This window comes from Papio anubis, chromosome 12, assembly GCF_008728515.1.
Source record: "Papio anubis isolate 15944 chromosome 12, Panubis1.0, whole genome shotgun sequence".
Taxonomy (NCBI): Eukaryota; Metazoa; Chordata; class Mammalia; order Primates; family Cercopithecidae; genus Papio; species Papio anubis.
The window spans coordinates 23819561-23843066 of record NC_044987.1 but is presented as its reverse complement, the minus strand read 5'-3'; the positions used below and the strand labels follow the sequence as shown (position 1 = coordinate 23843066).

The 23506-nt window shown below is 34.8% G+C and overlaps 1 protein-coding gene across 3 annotated transcripts in view; it reads right to left on the bottom strand.

Moving 5' to 3' along the window:
* The window catches only part of ARHGAP20 (Rho GTPase activating protein 20), a 123264-nt gene that overhangs the window by 22747 nt on the left and 77011 nt on the right, over positions 1–23506 (bottom strand). For 2 of the 3 annotated variants that reach the window (XM_009187226.3, XM_003910665.3), the window contains exons 4-9: positions 20082–20231; positions 12745–12786; positions 11737–11821; positions 8830–8907; positions 6497–6563; positions 4081–4269 (exon numbers count right to left, since the gene is read on the bottom strand). In XM_009187226.3, coding sequence (XP_009185490.2) covers positions 4081–4269; positions 6497–6563; positions 8830–8907; positions 11737–11821; positions 12745–12786; positions 20082–20231 — 611 coding nt within the window. The other variant, XM_009187228.3, reaches the window with a different exon arrangement.

The window sequence follows — 23506 nt, the reverse complement described above, 5'->3', positions numbered from 1 at the left end:
CCCATTTACCAATGGTGAACTGATTAAATCTGTGTGCTTGCAGTAGATTAAGAGGTCCAGAGAAACTAGATTTAAGATTATCAGCCTTTTAGTGAGAATAGATGATTGAATAGTTGAGGGCATTAGGAGTAATATCAATAGTAAACTAAAAAACAAGGCAAGTGACTTTCCTTGGTTCTTGATGAAGTGACAAATGTTACCAATAGCACTAAGTTGTCTAGCCAAGAAGTCAATGCTGAGTTTGAAGTGACTGAAGAATTAACCTTGAATAGTCTGCATAGAACAACTATGGGTAAGAATATTTTCAAAGCATTTGAGAAAACAATAATTCAGTACAACCTGAAGTGGAATCTGCTGTGTTATATTTCATGGTAGTGAAAATATATAGAGCAGAAAAAGATGTAATTTGACAAATTTAGAAAGCTTGTGAAAATTTAAAGTGTTTAATACTTATGATTATTCATTGTATTGTTTTTATCAGTGGTACTGCCTGAAAAATATGGAAATCTATCAAGTGTTACTGGATCAGTACTGTCAACAGTGAACTTCATTTACTCTCATGGACTTAATTATTGTCAGTTCTGCGAATTTTTGTTAAAAATAGATGCTAAACGTTATCCTGCATTATGCTATCACACAGCATTTCAATGGCTCAGCACTGCTAAAGTTTCATAGTGATATTTTGAACTCAGGGCCCAGATTGAACTTGTTATGAATGAGAAGAACAGCCTTCGACCTCTATTAATGGACACTAAATGGCTTTGAAAGTTAGTTTTTGCTGTAGATATGATGATGTTTCATAATAAATCCAACCTAAAATTACGAGGCAAAACAGTGCTTACATACAAAGTTTTTACTGTAGTAATTTGGAAAACAATGAATGTTTAATTACAAGTAATATTAAGCTGCTTTATATACTTCTTGTGCCATCAAAAGTTAAAACAAGAAGCAAGATCTTGATTCACATAAAAATTTACAGCAGATATATTTTTTGAGTTCAAAGTACAGTTTGAGTAGTGTTTCTCGATACAAGAGCAAAGGCGATTTCCATATTTCAAAATCCATTTCACTATGCAACTGAAGAGCTTCCACCTAACCTTCAATTGAAAGTGATTATCTGCAATGAAATGATATGCTAAAAGGCAAATATCAGGAGAAGAATCTAACAAAATTCTACAAATGCCATGTAAAAGAGACATATGCTGAACTGAAATTAGATGTTTGTAGAATGATATCAGTATTTGGCAGTACCTATGTGAGAAAATATGTTTTCAAAGATGAAATATAAAAATTTTATTATAGATCAGAATGTTTGTACTCAATTTTGATGGCTAGATCACTAACTTTAAATTCCAACTAAGTGAAATGTTACCCCTCCAAAGAATTCACTTCTCACTTATTAGATTTGTATTACATAAAATTGTACTCAATTGTTGTTATATTTTGAATTCTATCAATAAAATTTGGTGGAAATTTGTTTTTTTCTCCTGTTACATAACACTTACATAATATCCCTGATTTATGATACTGACCTGCAAAATTTTACTATCTGTTCCCTTACAGAAAAAGTTTGCTGACCCCTGATCTAAATCACTGGTAAAGGCAGTTGCTCATCAAATTCTTTTGTACTTAAAAAGAAACAACATTAGTGGTTCACCTGTAATTTTTTACACAGGTGATTCTGATGCTCTTAGCTGGCCCTTGGCATCACTGGTCTATAGTTGTTCCATCCCTCATCCCATTTACTATGAATCATTTACAGCTGGAATCATCTAGCCTCCCTTCCAATAGAAAGAAGCTAAGCAGAGGATGCCTACAAGTTAGTTGAGCAAGTCATTAGAAAAACTGGTTAAAACCCTTAGGATTCCTGATTATTATAAAATAAAGTTGACAAGGACCCAGAAAAACAGTTTTGAAAAACATAGGTACAAAGGTAGAAGAGTAGAAGATTATTCTCCTCCTCAGCCTAGTTATAAAGATACCCTATGTATCTTTAATGAGCTGACAACAGACCTATTATTCATTCACTCAACAGATATTGATTGAATACTTATTTGTATATGCCAGGCACTTTTCCAGGTACTGGGGATATAGAAGTGAACAAAAAAGACCAAAATCCCTGCCTTCATGGAGCTCACATTTTAGTGGATGGAAAGACCACGATGTCTCAGTGTTCCCCTTTCAAAATTACCCAAGGTGAGCAAAAAATTTTAGAGTCCAAAATCTCAATTTACTATTATAGAGAGATGACTGTTAACAAATTCAAGGTAAATTTGTGTATCTGATGTTGGCAAGATGAGGGGGTCCCTGATGATTGATCTACTGATTTACTAATGACTTTGGTAAAGTATAAATTTGAGGCTAGGTCATCAACAGAAAGTGACAGGCTGGATGTCCACGTGGGTAGAAATTTATATAAGACAGTTGATTCAAGTAGCTGGAGAATGCTGCACAGAAACAAAGTTAAGACTACTCTCCCAGTATGAAATGCCCATTAAGGTTGGTCACTAATGATGCAGAGTAGCCCTGATGCTATATGATTTCTTCCAACCATGCAAAGAGTTCATCTAGAGATGAGATTTTAGGAGGTGTATAGGAATGTAGAAAAGAGGGTCAAAGAAACAGAAGTTTTCTGCTAGACAGGGATGATCACCATAACCATGGAATTCAAGTTGCATAAGGAGGAAAGTAAAGACGGACAGGGGGACTAACAGATGGAGAAAGTGGTAGAGTTTAGTAGGTTTGAAAGAAGCAGAAGGAATCTGGGCTTCCAGAGATGAAAAATAGAATGAACAAAGGCTGGCTGAAGAAAACAGATGGTGGTTACAACTCTTTTTGTCCAATAAAATGTCAAAATCTTGAATCAAAGGAGCGAACAGGAAAATAAGTTTCACAATGCTGTTACAATTTCTTGATGTAGTTATTTCAGAAACTATGTTTTAGTATGAAATATAAATTAGAAATTAAACAACTTTAAATGCATTAGAGGAGATTCTGTTTAAAACAATCTTGGTGTGTATTAACACTTAAGGCAAAAACAAAAACAAAAACAAAAAACTCCTTACAATGAGTGATTTAATTTGTTTTCTATAAGTTCAGATAGGTACATACAAATGTTTCTTACAGTAGGGTTGTTCTGTAATGAAGATAGAAACAGTATGAGCTAATTTTTCATTAATACTGTATCAGTTGAATCACACACAGATGAAGGATTTCAGACTTTCCCCTGGTACTCGGACGATGCCAATAATCTGTCAAGTGGCAGGAAGGTGGCCTCAGTGATCTCTCAAGGTCTATGTCATCCCTTTAAACTTACTACGCCTGGGGTCCAAGTTTGGTCCTTTGCAAACACAAATCCTTGGGTCTCCCAGTTCACATTGACAAAGGTAGCTATAGAAATTCACAATCAATTTTCTACTATCTCACTCATACTTTTTGGTATCAATTTTCTTCTGTTGCTTATACAATCTTCCTTTCAGACAGAGCTTAAAGCTCAAACTTGGGTTAGGGTAAATTACGGTTCTCTTATATTGAACATTACTTTTATCATTCCAGAGTCTTTACTGTGGGGTGGGTAAGAGGCTGCTATGTTCACAGGGAATTCATATTAGAGTAGTAGGCTAAGGAGAGACTTCTGTAGAAATCATCTTAGTCTTCACATACTTATCAGCACCAGAATCCAGGTAGGGCATCACAATCTTCTGACACCCATCACTGACAGCCTCCTTTTTATAATGCAGCCATTTAGGGAGAACACACAGTTGGGAGTGTATTACAGTACAAAGAAGGCATTGAAGCACCTGCAGTACTGCTTAGTGCCTTTGACTCTGCAGTAGGAATAAGGTTAAAGGGGAAAGAATGGTGAAGAAAGAAGGAACAGACTGTATTGCTACTAGCTGCTAGCTGCTGATTCTTAGTCAATCATGCCTATTGCTGATTTATAAAACCATCTTTTTCTAAAAGTCCATCTTTCCTTTTCAAAATACTTAGCAAATTCCAAGAAAAAATACCTCATCTGGCGGGAGGTTTGAGTAGTAAATTTATGTTCAGGAATGAAAACTTTGGCTAGAAGCAACTCACCGCTCAGTTGCTGGGCTGCAGCCAGGCGGCTGGGCTTCAGGATGAACTGGCACTGCATCTCTCGGGGGAGCTGTTCCATAAGGAAGGGCTCTTGGAGGTTGAAAGGGGTGGTAGAGTCCTTTGATCCTGGTGTCAGGAGTGCAGTGTCTCGAAGATGGCTCATTTTAATTCCATATGGATATTCATGCCCTACCCAGAGAAAAATCTAAATGTAGACTTCAGGCTGACTGGTACTGTTAGCATGTGTACTACAAAATAGGAGTGTACTGCAATTTACTCCTGGCACTTTTGGCATAAAGAATCCCTTTGTTTGACAGAATGATCATTTACACTCTTACAGTTGGAGACCAGCATGCAGGTGGTCCTACCAAAGTAGTTTTAAGGGGAGGAGGGAGAAAAAGAAGAAAAAAATCTTTAAAGATTATCTTGTTTGGAATGAACGCACAGATCAGTTTGCGAGTTCCATAATGCTGACTTTTCCAATGTGTGCATGTAAGGATAATTAAAGGTATTCTAGTGTCTCCTTTGACATTAACTAGATCTATAATTTTTCAGCAAATACATGTCCTTGCTCAGTCTCAAATCTGATTTAAAATATTTTTTCTACCTACCACAGAAGTATAAGGATCTATATATGTCAAGTATCACTATTATTAATATTATTTAACACAAGATGTTTGCCTAAAAACATTTCATTAGTTTTTATTAGTTATATAGTTAGTTACTCAAGAGCATTGGGACTGGTTTGATTTATGCTTCTCTCTCACTGCTGCCCTCTGAGATTGACGTTCAGAGGCAATAATCAGAAGGAAGACTGCAGGGGATCAGAAACACAGAAACAGATGCAAAGAGGAATGTACAAACTATAAAAACTAAACCCTGGACATCTGACTACAACATGATTTTAACTCTTTAGTATTCTAAGTAATTATGTCCTTTTAGTGTGATCCTCAAATACCACTGTGATGTAGATTTTTTAAGTACAGACAGCAAGTTCCCTTCTATTCCTGACTTATCATTAAATGTAACTCAGCGAACTCTTACTCTTCCTTTTCACCTGGTCTAGGCATAAAATGTCAATGTTTCATTTATATCAAGTACTACAGCAGCGTCCAGAGATTAAGGCAGAAAAAGGCTTCTATGACAATAAAATGAAATCAATTTATCAAAATAGCTGGCAGTTAATCTATAATTGAGGTCTACAGAGCACATTAAAATAATGATTAAGCATTGCTGCTAAATCATGGGACAATAATGTCCTATGTCCCATTGTTTTTCAGTAAGAGCTAGTCGGGAAGCTTGGGGCTGTCATAAGCCTAAAAGTTACCATCTACATAGTTTTCATTAATATATTTTATTAAAATAATTATTTTAAGTGTTTGATTTTTAATAACTTTAACTATTGCTCATTGACTATTACAAAAATGACATTAAAAATTTGAAATGCAGTCGATTTTGTCTTCAGCTCTGTGCATGATCACTTTCTGTATTCTAAATCTGAGCATATACATTTGTAGAAAAATTTGGTTTTAGATTACTAAGATCACTTGAAACACTGAATTACACAGTTGTGACCTCATAGATAAATGAAATAATTACATGAAATAATGCATACAATATGCTCTGCATGATGTCTGGCAGGTAGTAAGCATTTTAAAACTGTTAACAGAAATTGTCATCATCATGATTATCATCGTCATCATCTCAAGATTTGGTAAAGATACTGTCCTTTAATTGTTCTATTTCTGTTACCCACACTGAATGAAATTACTGATCAAGAAATATTTTTTTAGTTAACGGCTTAAATAAGGTAAAATGGAACATATTTATCAACAATTCCTTATGACAAATGCTGGAAAATCTGACTAGAGAAATAGCAAAACAATTAAGTTATTGAAGTAGCAGATAATAAAGACTTTTAGGAGTCTAAATGGGTTAATCTGATTTTCTTCATGAAGCTTAGGAAGGTTCTGGGTATATAGCAGGTGTTACATACTCACTGATGAATTAAGATGCATGGTTGTATTTTAGATGGTCTTCCATAGAGGCACATAGTAGGTAAGGGAACAGGAAATGTAAAAACTGAATATGAAAAACAAATGTATGGAGAAAAATACCAACACATATTTCTTTCTTAGAAAAAAATTTAAAAAGCTTTGGCAGGATGACTCTTGTCAAATGAAAAAGCAGAGAGAAAAGTTTGTATTTCTCTTCCCAACTATACCATTAGCTTGAATGAGGAGATATTATTTGTCTAGTACAGAGTAAATCCTTGATAGATATTTATTAAATGAACACCATGAAATTTCCTATTTAATAGTATTTAAGCTTAGGACCATATGACCAATTCTCGGAGACACTTAGACTTATAATTAAAACACAATCGATGCTATCTTAGACTTCTGCAAAAACTTACCAATAAGTGGGTATGGAGCCTCTTCTTTTCCAGAATTGACCCATAATTGGTAATCTCTCTCAGAGCCCTTAGAGATAAAAAGAGTTAAATGTCACAATAAATCTTTCACATCTGATACTTGAATGAGGACACATTTTTTTTTTTTTTTTTTTTGGTTTTGTGTCCTCCCTCCTGCCCCCTACTCAGTGATGGTTAGAGATCCATGAACTGCAGTGGAATCAGGCCTTCACTATATAGGTAGCCTACAGAGTGTAAAATCATAGTTAGGCCCCTTTACAAAGGAAAAACAATCTTCCTGGCTCTAAAAGGCTAATCTCTCCTTTAGAGTCCTGACTTCTGCTATGTTCCTCCACTTCTCAGAGAATATTGGGCTTAACCTCCAACATGCCCCTGCAAAGACAACCTTATTATCCAGAAAACCACAAAACACTGCTGTGTCTATGATTAAAAAGTAATATCTCAAAGGCTGATTATTAGCTCAGCTGCTTCTGAGCAGGAGAATGACCAAGAGGCTTTGAGGAGATAAGTAATTGGCACAACCTCTACTGGCTTTAGTTTAGGCAAGTTCAGTCCTGGGGAAAGAAAGGACAAGAATTCTATTCTAGAGAATAGGCCCAGTCATGGAAAACAATAAAATTGTTCACTAGCAGAATTATAATCCGGCAACATTATAAATCCCACTTGAAAGAAATGATACTAAATTATACAGATTTTTCTGAATTCTCTAGGAGGGATAAAGCAGAAATGTTTTAAATGAAGCTAGAACAGATAAGTCTGTTGGCAATATTTCATATCCTTGCCTTTAACTTCTGATAAAAAATCATGGCCCTGCCCTTATAATACCATAAAAACCATTCCATTCCCCCCATACTCAGTTTATCTGTTACTTCCTCCCTGCCCCATCCCTCCTAGTCAAAAAATTTATTGTAAATAGGAAGACCAATCTAATAAAAATCCTTTCTTTTTATAGTGTCCAAACACACTGTAATAATCCCTTAAAACTGGTATAACCAAATAGTCTCAATTCTTAATTAACAGTTTTTTTTTTGGTCTAAGGAGATCAATAATTTTATCCAAAGGAAAAGCATAGATAAGAGAATGAATCCTGTCATTAATTCCGCTACATACCTCTAAAACTATCTAGTTTCTTCCAAAATATATTCATATAGCTTAGAAATTAATGGAGGTGCCTACTTTACCCGGTGCATATATTTTAAATGTAATCAAATTTATATCACTAAATTTAACTAATTATCAGATTATCCCAAATTCTAGTTGTCCTGAGTTCTAAAGGGCTTACTATAGTACTGTGTATAAGCAAATCTAAACACAAGTAATCAAACTATGGCATGTCTTAAATATGTGTCATGAATTGCTCTGGAAACAGTGCTCCTTGAATGATGTCACATGACACATATTTAAGACATGCCATAGTATTCCACAGTATTATTAACTGTATTTAGATTTGCTTATATACAATGTACTTTCATATTTACAGAGAATCTCACTGAAGGAATGGTGTTTTTAAGTGCTTCCTTTAGTTATCATCCTTTTGAAAGTCATTCCTTTAATGAAAGTACTCATTGTGTGGTGTTTATACAACTGGTAGCAAGGTGATGAGGACAATCTTCCAGTTCTCCTTCCTCTACCTCATCCTCAAACGTTCTAATCTTCTCCACTCCTAAAATTCTCAAAAATTCACCTCTATCACAGAAAAGAGAAAGATACAAAGCTAAAAGTAAAACAGGGAAGAATGTGGTGTGCACACTAAAGCTCTCCAAATCCATGATGTAATTCAAAACTTGTCTTTTTACTAACCAATTTATCAGAGGTATTAACCATATCATGCTTAGGTCCTGTAGCCAGCCAATATGGTTTTATGTAAAAATTCTACCACAGAACAAACTCTTCAGAACTCATCATCCTAAGACTGACCGAGTCTTGGGATAATAACAGGATAATTATATGAGGGAAAAGTCAAATTGTGACCAGTAGCAAGGAGAGAAGGAGTATGACACTTTATTAAGAACTTTATACCAAAAAAATTTTTATATATAAATACAGCATACATAATAAAATACATGTTGTCACTTTAAAATTATAGTCCAATCTTATAATTTTCAGATCACACAGATTTTAAAATAGGAGAACAGCACCACCCATATATTAATCATATTAAAGCTTTAATGTTCTTATTTTCTATATTTTGGGGAGTAAAGTATGACTTTGGTATCTCTAATAATCAACTGCCTTATGATGGAAGGAAAATACTTACATAAATTTAAATAATCAAAGTTTATTTTTAATTAAGAATGTCTAGCAGAATAACTTACAGTTATCCCTAGCATTGGTAATGACATGTTGATAACTTCATTCGCTGTATCTGAATTCATTACTGTTATAGTTTTAGACTGTAGAAAAAAATAAGAAATATAGCTATAAAATAATGAATTTTAAAACAGGTTAACAAATAGTCACTGTCAAATGATTATTGAAAGGCAAATCTTGATTTCAAGTGTGGACAGAGTAAAGCATAAGATTTAGGGAGAACATAAAACTTTGATTATAATTTGCTTTCATTTCCTTATAAATTATGCCCTCTAATAAAACATTTCTCTTAAAGGATGCATGGCTTACAGAATATAAAAACTTAAGCAAATAAGAAAGACTACATATATTTCAGAGAGAGTACATGGACCCAGCTCCCAATTAAAAAAATAAATCAGTGAGGTTGGTCCTCTGTCTTATTTCCATAATTGTATTTCCATAAGGCAATGGGTAATTAAAAAAAGGCAAGAGCTGAATCTCTATTTCTTCCTTAGTAGTGTTTTCACAATACAGGGTTTTATTTCTTTGCATGGTATAAAGTCAGGTTAGGTAGAATTAGGATAATAACTGGTTACAAAAGATGTTTAAAGTTTTGAATTTTTAAAAGTCACTACTGGGAACTTTCCATGTGTCACACACTGTGGCCACTAAGATTTTAATTGTTGAAATCTCTGGAGGACATAAAAAAATAAGTCTAGAAGAAAGAATTGAAAATTTTAGAAAGCTCAATTCTATTATCAACTCCGCCAATGAACAGAATATCTATAAAAGCTCTGTGCTAAACTATACTGAATACTTTTACTTAAAAATAGACAATTTGCAGCAAACAGTAAAAGAGTTAAGAAGATTCTGAGATATCTATAGAGATTGCTGAATTCCAAAATGCATTACTTAAATATAAATGCTATGTTGTAAAAAAAACTTGATACATACATAGGTTTTACACATGAGAATTATAAGATTAAATCAGCAATTAGGGCTGTGTCCCTGATAAAGAAGGCTTAAATGGCATAAAAAAGTAGCATAAATACAAAAATGATACAAAAATATAGGTAACTGAAATCTGATAATTCATTATTTATCTTTTCATTAATAGAATTTCTCTGAGTGAATTATTTGATATGATGAATTGCCTCTAAAAATTGTTTAATTGAATTTTAATTTAAAAAAGCATTTTAAATGCACAATTTCAAACTGTTCCTGGTAGCCCCAAGGATTGTGCAAAATTGTCTGAGTGAAACAGGGAGTCTTTGGAGCACTCAACCCAGTGTCTGTCTTCTACCAGAGCATTATAGTTATATGACATACTGGGCTTTAACTTGAGAGATAATTTTTAAAAAGGCTTCTGATTTTTAAAAAGTCTAAAATTTTTTCCATTTAATTTAAAGAAACTCTCCCATGAAGTCTTGTAACGTGAAGAATCTATCCTCCCAATAACCTGGTTTCTAAGATAATAGTTTTTCTTAATACTAGGCATATATGTTCAAAATATAATTATAGAAAGTATATTTTTTTCCTACATGCTTTTCCAGTATACAAAACAAGTGAATTTCAGCAGAAAGAACTCTTTGGCTAGTAAACAAATAACAGACAAAACTGAAAATGTGGCAATTTTGTTCCATATTGGCATAATTTACTGACAAGGTGTGTATAACTAGAGGGCAAAGATAAAGAATGCTTCCCACACATGCACTCCTATTTGGGGGAATCGCTCTGGAGGCAGGGCTCCCTGAACGAGAGTCTTGTTATGAAAGCTACTTTAGAGAGCAAAGGACAGAGTATGTTACATCATTCTTGACTTAACCAGGGTACTAGTGATAAAAACAGAGCACCCAACCTGACCATATCTCTTATCTTCTCTTTCAAAATGACAGTGGGACATCAGTCCTTTCTCAAGTACACACTTTCCATATACTGAAAAGAAAGTGTTAAAAAAAATTAAGGGATTTTACAGGAAATCCTCAATGTAACCAACTGCCACAACTGAATCAAAGCAGACAGAAAAAAACAGGGTTTTTGTTTTGTTTTGTTTTACTTTGCTACAGATCTCTGTAGTCTCATACTATAAAAATTTGAGTATTTCCCTCAAGCAGTGACATCTGGCATTCAGGAGTTGGTCAGAACATTTGCATAACTTTTGCTTTTGGCCAGAACATAACTATTTTGCACTACATATTTTTCCACATACAAATAAAGCTATTCTGTGTGATCTAGAGCTGCTGTGAAGTATGACAATTGACAGTATCAAAATATTCACAAGTTTTCATATTTTTCATAATTGATAACATTTATCTCTTGTACTATGATTTCAGTCATCAAATTATACATAATAGCTGGGGTTAAAGACTTAGCATTTATGTGACTGATATGATAGACACTGTGAAGTAGTAAAGTGCTGATCCTTTAAAAATGTCACCTCTCCTAGATCATCCTCCTGTGAACCTAAGGGATTCAATCCCTAAAAACTTAAAGAATGAAGAACTTTTCAAAACCACTTTCTGCTTAAGAAGTGACAAGTTGGGAAAAAATTGCTTAATAATAATAGGAAATATTCCCGTGGAAACAGCTTTACTACAAGCCTCTGCAGCTGCTATTGAAAAGATTCAGAGAAATATTCATACCGGAGGGAGGAAAGAGACATCTCACAAGCAATGTTCTTTCCAAGCGTAAATATTAAATACTGTAGTTCATATGAATTTCTCTTGCTTCATTGTCTCTAGGGCTTATTTTTCATATATATGAAGACATACATATAACCAGGAAAAAGGATTTTCCCCGTGGTATTTCTAAATGCCTACCTTTCATAGCACATACACAGTCTGCCTTCCTGCCTGCCTGTCTCTCTTCTTATCCATAGTGTTCTATCTTATGCAGGGACTTGGAATTTAATTTTCTGGCTTAGAAACACTTACATAGGCACAATTCCCAATGTCCTTGGCGAAGATTTTGAGGGGAATGCTCTTCGGATAGTCCTTTTCTTTCTCTAGATTGATGTATCTAATCAAATGCAACAACAACCCAAAACAACACTGAGTCAGATGGAATTCGCTAATGGCTTATTTTAAAAATCAACCTATTTTGCTAATATTTCCAATATACTTATATGCTATTTTTTAAAAAGATAGATGAGAAGACTCAGCAAAGTCAGATTACATTATGGGTTGGAAGAGAATAAAAAAATTCAGGACATTAGGCATGGGCACAAAAAAATAGGACATCCAGGTCAAGTGAGGTTTGAGAAGCACAACCAGGTTAGGGCACCTCTGGGTAATGTTTTACCCTCAAAGTTTCCCTGTCTTCTTTGGACAGGTCTAGCACCTTACTGATAAGTATAGGAACATATATAATAAATATTTTATAAGGTCAAACCAAAGCAATGGCCTTGTACTTCTCATTTAACTCCCCAGTAGGGTGTAAATCTTGGTTATCCTATTGTGTGGAGAGGGAGAGAGGACAGGAGGGAGGGAAGGACTGTAAGTCTAACAGATGAGCCTAAATCAATCATTCTAGTCTGCATGCTCAATGGTAGGGATAATAACTACCATTATTTTTGAGGTGCTTAGCAGAAAACCCTGCATTTATGGAAACTTAATACATACTTTGAGGAAACTGTTAGCTCCAATTGGTAGGCTGGAGACAATGGAAAAAGAGAGGAGATTATTGACTAACTTCTGTCTAAAATGATGTAACTAGACCTCAATGTTCTCCTTCCTAGAAAGTTAAGAAATACATGTAATGAGAGAACATTATTTATAGCAAGTAAGTAGCTAGTGTACAATATAAACAGCAGCTTATTTAGAGGACAAATGAACAATTTCGACTAAGGAGAAGGGGAATAATTTGGGGCACATCTCTGCAGAAAATGTCTTAATTCATTTATTAAAGGTTAAAGATTAAAAATATGAATACTGAAAAAATACCTCTGAAGGAGAGAGAGCCATTTGTCCTTTTGTTCTGGAGAACTGCAATCAAAGAAAATGGGAGAGAAAAATTAAACCACATAAAATACCTATGCTAGCAGATTTAGGATTGTCAATCCAGATGAAAATGTCAATAGCCTGTTGTTACTAATGCAGTTGCACACATAAGCTGCAACCTTGGCATAATTGTGTTCTGGAGAACTCTGCAGTGAAAATATCCCTTTGGAAAAACTACAGTCAAATGTAGTTTTATTAAATCCTTTTGGATGGATATAAGACAAACCCTCTTTTCTACTTTACTGCTTTTTTACAAGTGGTATCATATCACTGAGAGAGAGTTCCTATAGTGGAAAGAGTACTTGATTTGGAATCTAACACTTGGTTTCAAAATTATATGCAAGCTAGACAATCATGGGCAAGTCATTTAACCTCTAAGCCTCAGTTTCTACATCTATGAAACTGGGTTAGTATTTTTGTAGCTCAAACGGCCATACAAATAGAAAGTATGGTTAATATTGAGAATACAGAGATTAAGAGAAATTTGGCATGTGGATGGAAATCTCTTTGCCTAGAAACCAGTTTGCTATTAGGAAAAGAAACATTTTTAAAAATCACATGCAGCAAGGTTATCATTTAGTAAATTTGTTAGTTGAAAACTTATTCTTAATAACTATAACCGTCTGATTAAGATCAATTTGCAACTAAATTAGCATTAATTTTTATGCTGATTTCACTATTAATTCTTAAGATTAAAAATAACTTAAAGTTTATTCCTATGTAGTCTTGTCACTAACAAACTTTTAAAATCATATTTCTCTCTCATTTTTTTTAAAGACAGGGGTCTTGCTCTGTTGCTCAGGCTGGAGTATAGAGGCATGATCATGGCTCACTGCAGCCTTGAACTCCTGGGGCTCAAGAGATCATGCTGGCTCAGCTTTCTAAGTATCTGGGGCTATAGATGCATGCCACAAGGCCTGGCTAATTTTCTAATCTTTTTAGAGATGTTGGAAATCCTAGTTATTTTATTATTTCCAAAAATACATTTATTCACTAACTTTGTTGTTTAGCAATTTTCTCCATAAGCAATCTGCCAGGATTGGCCATCAGAAAGTGTATAACTTTTTTTTTTTTTTACCATTGAGCATACATTTTCCATCTTTCACAATTCCTTACTATCTTTTGATGTACTCTCTTTTCTAAAATAGATTTTCTGGGTTCACTTATGTCAAGTCTTGGATTTATTTAGCAAAAATCTGTTGAGAAATAGATAAGAGGTTTGCTTCAGACCTGCTAACGTTTTTCAAAGCAGTTAAAGAAAATTGCCCCTTTAAGACACTTAGTATTTTTTAAATTTTTAACTGAAATAAAAGATATATAGAGAAAACTGCACAAAGCTTACATGTACAGCTTGAAGAATTTTAACAACCTGAACACACTCACATAAACCAGCACCCAGATCATGAAATAGAAAATCACCTTGGAAGGTCCCTTATGTTCTTTTCCAGGCAGTAGTTTCCACTATCCTGACTTCCAATAGCATAGAATAGTTTTGCATGTTTGGGTACTTTATATAAATGTAACCATAAAGTATATACTATTTTGTGTCTGGGTTCTTTGAACATTATGTTTATAATATTTAATTATATTACTATATGTAGTTTTAGATAATTGTTTTTTTTCTTTTTCTTTTTTTTTTGAGACGGAGTTTCACGCTTTTTGCCCAGGATGGAGTGCAATGGTGTAATCTTGGCTCACCACAACCTCCGCCTCCTGGGTTCAAGCGATTCTCCTGCCTCAGCCTCCCGAGTAGCTGGGATTACAGGCATGTACCACCACGCCTGGTTAATTTTGTAGTTTTTAGTAGAGACAGCGTTTCTCCATGTTGGCCAGGCTGGTCTCGAACTCCCAATCTCAGGTGATCTGCCTGCCTTGGCCTCCTAAAGTGCTGGGACTACAAGCATGAACCACTGCGCCCGGCCAATTCATTTTCATTGCTGTGTTCCCTTGTTTGAATATATAGCATATATTACTTCAAAATATAAATTATGAAATGTGTCAGGTTAACATATGGAGATGAATTTGTGTAATCTTCTTATATATTTCCCTTTCCCCCCTGCTCTATACCTGAATCCAGGACTCCCTCTCTTTAGTAATTCTGAATCTCAGGCATTTTTAAGGGACTAAAAATAGAAGTACTTCAAAGTCAATGGCTATCTCTGGGTTTTATAAATACTTAAACCCCTTAAAAAGATAGTAAGATCCAAGACAGGAGAAAGCAGTGTATCTTGGAAAATAAAAAGGGCATGGCAGCTTAGAAGATTCTCTCAAATTATGGAGGAGATAGAGGCCTGTCATCACTGACAGTGAGCCGGGAACCATATGTCACTCAGTTAAGGTGCCCGAAGGAAACAGAAAGAACCCAGAGGAAATGATTTTAAGGAGTCATTAGGGAGGCTGGGTCCTAGGCACCAAAGTTTTTATATCAGCAAAGATATCTTCCACCCACCCTCTGCCCGCCCCTTATGGCAAAGAAGCAGAACATCTCTGGATATACAGGGACAACTCTGAGCATAGAAAAAAATGTCAACAGTGACCACAATAGACTAAAGTCAGAAGCCCTTTGTCTGTTTTGGAGGCATCTTAGAAATCTCCTGTATTATAGTTCTACCTTACAAAAACAGCAGTTCCAATAAAGAAGAAAATCTGATTTCCTACCAGCCTGGCAAAATGGGGGTTTAAGATGAGTTTTAATTTGATCTATAAATAAACATGCATACCTGAGTTTGTAGTCTAAGATTCACAGTAGGTACTTAACATATTATTTTCTGATTCTTATAGACAGACTACTGTCAGATTCAAGTACTTCCTGTGTTTTCTGAATAATTTTCCCATTCCATAGTACCATTATTTGTAAAATCAAGGTGCAGCACCTATTTTTCTGGTAGATATAGATCCTAAGTTGGTGAATCAGAGTATGTGTAGTGATAGAGATGAAATTCCTTTTGGGCTTTTTTGGGATGTGACTACCCTGTTTTCAAGTAAAGCATGAAAAGTTCACATTGATTGTCTGCTCTTTCCTCAATTTGACTCAATGGAGAGTTTTTCAAAGATTCTGGCAATTGTCAGTCTTAGATTTCAATGCTATTAGTTTTTACTTTTTATTTTTATTTTTTTGAGACCAAGTCTTGCTCAGGCTAGAGATATTGCCCAGGTTGGAGTGTAGTAGTGCAGTCACAGCTCACTGCAGCCTTGAATTCCTGGCCTCAAACAAAGCTCCTGCCACATCCTCCCAAGTAGCTAAGACTACAGATGGGTACCACCATGCTCAGCTAATTTAAACATTTTTTTAGAGATGGGGTCTATAATGCCTAGGTCTATGGCCTCAAGCAATCCTCCACCTCAGCCTCCCAAGTGGCTGAGACTGCAGGTGTATGCCACCATGCCTGCGTAATATTTTGACTTTTTTTGTAGGGATGGAATCTTGCTATATTGACCAGTCTGGTCTCAAAACTCCTCCCCTCAAGTGGTCCTCTCACCTCAGCCTTTCAAGCAGTTGGGATTACAGGCACCAGCCACTGTGGCTGGCTACATTTACAAAAAACAGTTATTATAGTAACTGGAGAGACTGCTTCTTTAACCTGCTACCCGATGGAATTTTAAATGAATCATGACCTAGATTTCCCTAACATTTCCAATGATTGCCACTCCTTCCTAAAGATCTGAGCTTCCCTCTTGTATTTCTCTTCAGTGTGAAAATTTGTGTTAACATTTTTTTTTTTTGGTAAGACAATTCTGCTAGTAATAAATTATTATAGTTTTTTTCAAAAAAAATCTTCACTCTACCTTCATTTTTAAATAATATTTTTGCTGAATATTGTATTCTAAGTTAAAAGGTTTTTGCTTCAACACTTTAAAAAATATATTCCATTGTCAGCTGTGCATGGTGGCTCACTCCTGTAATCCCAGCACTTTGGGAGGCCAAGGCAGGCGGATCACCTGAGGTCAGGAGTTTGAGACCAGTCTGGCCAACATGGGGAAACCCCATTTCTACTAAAAATACAAAAAAATTAGCTGGGCGTGGTGGTGCGCACCTGTAATCCCAGCTACTCAGGAGGGTGAGGCAGGAGAATCACTTGAACCTGGGAGGCAGAGGTTGCAGTGAGCTGAGATCATGCTATTGCACTATGGCTTGGGTAACAACAGCAAAACTCCATCTCAAAAATAAGTAAATAAATAAATAAATAAATAAATAAATAAATAAATAAATAAAGTTCCACTGTCTTCTAACCTCCATAGTTTCTAATGAAAGGGCCATAATAATTCAAATTGTCATTTTCCTATTTGTAATACATTGTTTTTATCTGACTGCTTTCAAGATTTTTCTCTTATCTTTGATTTATGGTAGTTTATAGTAGTTTATAACATGACCAGGTATAGTTAAGAAATTCTTAATAGTCACATTGTCTAGAGTTCAGTGAGCTTGCTGAATCTGAATATTTATGCCTTTTACCAAATTCGGGTAGTTTTTAAGCACTATTTCTTCAGCCCCATTTCCTCTCCTCTTTCTGTAATTCCAGTGAGATGTATATTATACTTTTTGATACATTCCCACAAGTCTATGACACATTTTTCCTTTAAAAAATCTTTGTTTTTTTTCTGTTCCTCAGATTAGACAATTTGTATTGATAAACCTTCAAGTTCACCAATTCCTCTTTCATTTCCATTCTGCAAAGAAGGCCACTCAGAAAATATTTTATTTAAAATATTGTAGTTTTCAGTTCTAGAATTTACATTTGGCCCTTTTCAGTATTTTCTATTTCTCTGCTGATATTTACTATCTTTTTATTAATTTAAATTGAATTTTCCTTTTACCTGCCATGCTTACTTACGAAAGCTGTTTTAAAATTCTTTTCTGGTAATTCAACATATGAATCATTTTAAGATTGGTCTCTGTTGATTATCTTTTTCCTTGTTCTTCATATGTCAAGATATTTTAGATTGTATTCTGGACATTCCAAATGTTTCAGAGACTGTATTCTGTTATATTTGTGGAACGGTGTTGATATTTTTGTTTTAGCAGAAACTAACTTGATTAGATGATGCTACAAACTCTATTTCATCTGTGATGGGTTGCAGCTCAGTTCAACGCTTTCAGTCTTAGCTTCAATATGCTTTCAGTCTATCTCATGCATGTGGGGTTTGGTGACCAGTCAGAGATTTGGGCAGTGTTTATACATAGAATTTGGAGCTTGCCTTCTCTGCTACTTTCCTTTTTGAGATTCTCCCCATCATCCCACAATAGCTGTGGATGACATGGCTTCTGTCCTCTGGTTCTTCAGCTCAGAAAGACTGTTTCTGCCAGTTTTAGTTGTCCTACACCATGATGTAACTGTACCTGCCCTCAGGCTAAGGCTTTAAAAACAGGAAACTCACCCAGTACTTGTGCCTACTTCCAAGTTTAAATTCCTCTCCAAAAGACTTCACTCTGACATATCAGAGGCAGAACTCCTCAACACTTCACTTTTTAAAAAAAATAAATTCAGAAATTTTAGATTTCCATAAAAGTTACAAAGATAATACAGAGATTCCCTACATAGTTCTGATGCTGTTTAAGTTTAGAGGAATCTAATATTATTCTTTTACATTATCATGGCCCATTTGTCAAAACTAAGAAACTAATATTAGTACATTACTATCAAACTCTTGACTTTATTCAGATTTCACCATTTTTCCCATTAATGTCCTTTTTCTGTTCTAGAAGCTAATCTAGAATACCACCTTATAATTATTTTATCTCTTTAGTAACTGATCTATGACCATTTCTCAGTCTTTCTCTGATTTTGTTTTTTTGACCTTGAGTATTTTAAGGAGTGCTGGTCAGGTATCCTGCATAATGTATCTCAATGTGTGTTTGTTCAATGATTTCCTCATGATTAGACTGGAGTTAAAGGTTTTTGGAAGGAAGATCACAAGGTTAATTGTTCTTCTCATCACAATATACCAAGGAGTACATTTTACCTACGTGACATTACTGGTGATATTAACCTTGATCATTTGGTTAAAGAACCATAGTTTGAATAATATAATATAGGTAAAACTTGTTTCCACATTTTCCCCTCTTCTTAAGATAAAAGAAGTTTCACGAAAATTCCTTGATTAAAAATGTCATGTAGTCATACCCTCACTTAAAATTACGTCCTTTCACCTGTAACTCCAAGGAGATTAAGCAATAGGAAATGATAATATCTAGAGAAATCTGTCATGGAAAAGATATGCTGAGAATGAAACAAACACTTTTTTTTTTTCCAAATCAGTTCTTAAAATCTTGTGGTAGGCCAAATAATACATAATAGAATTTAATGACATGCCTATCTTTTAATAGATTAACATCATGGAAAATTTTAGTTGTCTGGCTTTAGGATGATGTCCTAGGAGTTTTGTGGTAGCAAGAAGAGAAGCAAAATAAAAAGCATCATGTGCATGGGATGAACACTAACTTTAAGTGTAAAACAAATACTGGAGAGGTTGGGACACAGTTATTCAAAATCACAGGTTGTGACTGTGATTGTTCACTCTGAACTGGACGGTGCCAATTAAGCATGTTCATTAGAAGAGGACAAATATTCTGCATTCATACATTCTCCAACCCCATCCTAGCACAGGAATAAGTCTTGGGAAGCTCTGACTCCTTAAAATGATACCTTTGCTTTTCGTTGTCACATCTCTATAGACACCAACTGAAAACCTGCTACACAATTTAAGTAACCAGTATTTCATGACGTTAGTTTTATTTGTATAATAAAACACTATTTAAAAATTCGGGAGTATAAACCACTTACTGAAACTTAATTGGACTATACAATTTGCTTCCATGAAGGTCTTTTTCAGTGGTTTGAAAAGACTGGTAAGACTTAAAAGCTCAATATGTAAAACAAATACCTACATATTAAGGAAGAGGATGTTGAAGAGGGGTTCCTAAAGACGGGACTACTCTATTCCCCTTCCATATTCCTGGAAGTTCCTGTTTTTTTTTTTTTTTCCCACAAAAATAACAAGTCAAACCAAGGTAAATGATCCCAAGAGTTCCCAATATTTACCATTAATTTTCACATATTTTAATCAAAAGCCCATTGGGAGAAATATATGGCATACAAGTATTTTGGTTGGGTGTATGTGTCAACAGATGAGTTACTGACTTAATACACAATCAGAACAAAATACTTCCCTCTTAAAAATTAGATGAATAACATTTGATAATTATTTTTTTTTAAATCTCAGCCCTAGAAATGATCATAGTAGCTAACCCAGGTAAATAGAGGACAAGCTGTGATTCTTACCTGAAAGTGGCCACAAAGTTCACCGTGGGCCAGCCCAAAACAAAGGATTTCATGGCATTGGTGTTGCCTTCTCCCACTTCATCCACACAGCTTGCTGTCCACATATCAGTTAATTTAATTTTATTTTTTATCTTAAAGTTATTGTTATATCTAGAAAGATAAAAACCAAACAGAACCTTTTGTTATTTTATTTCTTAAATTTTATGGGAGCTTCTCTGGAAGCCATCATCCTCAGCAAACTAACACAGGTACAGAAAATCAACTACCACATGTTCTCACTCATAAGTGGGAGTTGAACATTGAGAACACATGGACACAGAGAGGGGAATAACACATACCATGGCCTGTTGAGGGGTGGGGGCTGAGGGGAGGGAACTTAGAGGACGGGTCAATAGGTGCAGCAAACCACCATGGCACACATATCCCTATGTAACAAACCTGCACATTCTGCACATGTATCCTTTTTTTTTTAGAAGAAAAATAATTTATGGGAGCTTCTGTACTTGTGATAAAAGGACCATTTTTCACTAATCATGGGCCAAGTGTCTTATTCAGTGTTTTTATCTTCAGTGCCTAGAAGAGTAAACTAAAACAGGGTTGGCTACCTTGGCCCAAGAAGATCTTTGAAACATTGGTGAAACAATTAGTCCTCATGCCTGCATTTATGGCAAGAAATAGCCATAAACTGGCCACCTTATTTTTCTGTATGTCAAGCAGTGCATTAAAAACCTAATTTGTACTGCTGTTACAAAATATTAATTCATTTATTATTTGTAACTTGCTAATTTCCAAAACAATTTGGCTGAAAACAGAAAATACACAGGATTTATTAAAATGTTTATAAAATTTTCATTTTAAGAGAGATGCACTAAAAAAATCCCTGTAGTTAATTAGAATAATTTATAATACATTTTCAATGAAGTGGTTACAAGATTTTCTAGGCTTTAGAAGCACAGGTTATTTTAAATTTCCTTTCTTAGATTTTGTTCAACCATTTCCCCTTATATTCTGGCTAAAAGTAAAAATCTGCAGTCCCCCAAAAAGAACCTAAACCAAACTTGAAAAAAAAAAAAGTAGGATTGACACAATTAACATTCATCTCTGGGGATCCTGAAGGTGATCTACTTTAATTCAAGTGAAATTGCTTTTAGACAATTTCTACCTAATCCCCGTAGACTCCTGATATGGAAACCACCATATCTCTTGACCTAATTGTCAGGTTTAATGCCAGCAGGGACCTGAGACTTAAATAGAAGGCAACAACAAGGATAAAGAGAATGCTCAGGAAAACATGGGTACCTCTTGGCATTCAGAACCATTTGTGTAAATACTAAAAGTTAAAATGAAATCAAAGGTAACTTACATGGAAGTATCCCTAAAATTCCTCTGATTCATGGATTATTTAAAGTTAAAAATTTTCAGTGAAATTCATAAGATGAAAAAGGATTTTGCAGGAACTGAAGGAAAATCTAGATTCAAAGCCTCATGTATGCTTCCCATAGAATTTAAGTGTAATAGAAAGTGTCTTGTGGCATTAAGGCTTCTTCCTATATTTCAATATTTCCCCCCCTATTGTTATGAATCTTTAGATTTTTAAAATAAAACAGATCCAATTACAGACCAAATCTTACTTGTTGATGCCAACTGTTTGGGTAATATAAAACTAAAACTACACATCTTTTGAAAAAACAGGTATCTTTCCATATTTGTTTTCATGTATTTTGTATTTTCTGATGTAAGTCTCTATCTTAGTAGATACTGCAGATATCATGTGGGAACATCCACATCCATTGACCTGGGAAAAAAGCCATCCCAAAGATCCTTTCCCTAGATCAATAAGGTGCTACATTATCCACCCCGATTTCCAAAACAAGCAACTGTCTAAAAGTATGAACAATGACTTCCATTCTCCTATAATAAAAACAACGGCTAATATTTATTGAGAACTTACCATATACCATTGTTGTAAATACTTTACACACATTATTTAGCTTGATCCTCAGGAATTTTACAGGTAAGGAAATGGAGTCGTAGAGAGGTTAACCTGCTAAAAGTCATACAGCTTAAGTAGCAGAGCTAGAATTTAAACTTGGACAGTGCTGACTCCTGAGCTTATTTACGCTCTTAACCACTAGACATCTATAAAAAGTCCTGGATATCACTATTCCTAAAAAGCACCTGAAACCTGGGTGAAATTATATTTTCCATGAAGTTCTCTTCAGCTTTTCTATCTTTGGCTTTTTGTTTTTTTAATCTCTGCAGAGCTACACGGCTTTCTGATGTGGCTATTATGGAGGCAGAGGAAGAAATCTCATGAACACTTATGAACATAAAGCTAGATGGACTAGTTTGAAAATATTTAAAAGAAGTATTCCACTAAAGTTTTATATTAAAATGGGCATTCTTGGGGTCATAGAATGGTTCTTCAGATTTTTCACTTTCAATTTCCAATAGTATTAGACTATAGAAATTAAAAAATGCTAATTTAATGTGGACTGGCTCCAATAGCATGACAATGACTATCTCCAATAGTATTACGAAGACAGGAATTAAAAAGTGTGAATTCAATATGGACAGACTGAACAAAACCCCCTAAAAATAAATTCTTTTTTTTTTTTTTTTTTGGAGACAGAGTTTCACTCTTGTCACCCAGGCTGGAGTGCATTGGCGTGATCTTGGCTCACTGCAACCACCACCCCTCAGGTTCAAGTGATTCTCATGCCTCAGCCTCCTGAGTAGCTGGGATTACAGGTGCCTGCCACCACGCCCGGCTACTTTTTTTTTTTCATATTTTTAGTAGAGATGGGGTTTTGCCATGTTGGTCAGGCTGGTCTCAAACTCCTGACCTCAGGTCATCTGTCTGCCTTGGCCTCCCAAAGTGCTAGGATTACAGGTGTGAGCCACTGCACCTGGCCAAATTCTTTATTTCGACAATGTAGTCCCTTACTACAAATTTATTAAGCTGACAGATACACTTTGCTTTCCTATCCTCCTATCTGGAAACATTTCCAGTGAACTGATGAAATACACAGGATTCCAGGGAGATTTCTCCCCATTCTAAGATAGGGATGTCTTATCGAACATGTTTTGGGGTAGAGATCATTATATATTCCACAAATATCTGATGGTAATTCTATTAATAAATTTATTTCATCTTCTTCACCTAAAGAGAACTCATTACTATTTGCTTATTCTCATAAAATATGATAATAGTGATGACTTATGAGCATGTGAGGTAAATACAGTCATTCATCCTTTCTGTAAATTCCATATGGGTGTTCAATGGCTATTATCAGAGAGAATAGTAAACTTCTTTCTAAATAATTTAATGTTTGTAAAACAGATCCTGTTTTTTTAAAAAAGAAAATTCATGATTTTATTGGAAAAGTAACCTATTTATCTTCCAAATGAATATAAAAAATGGT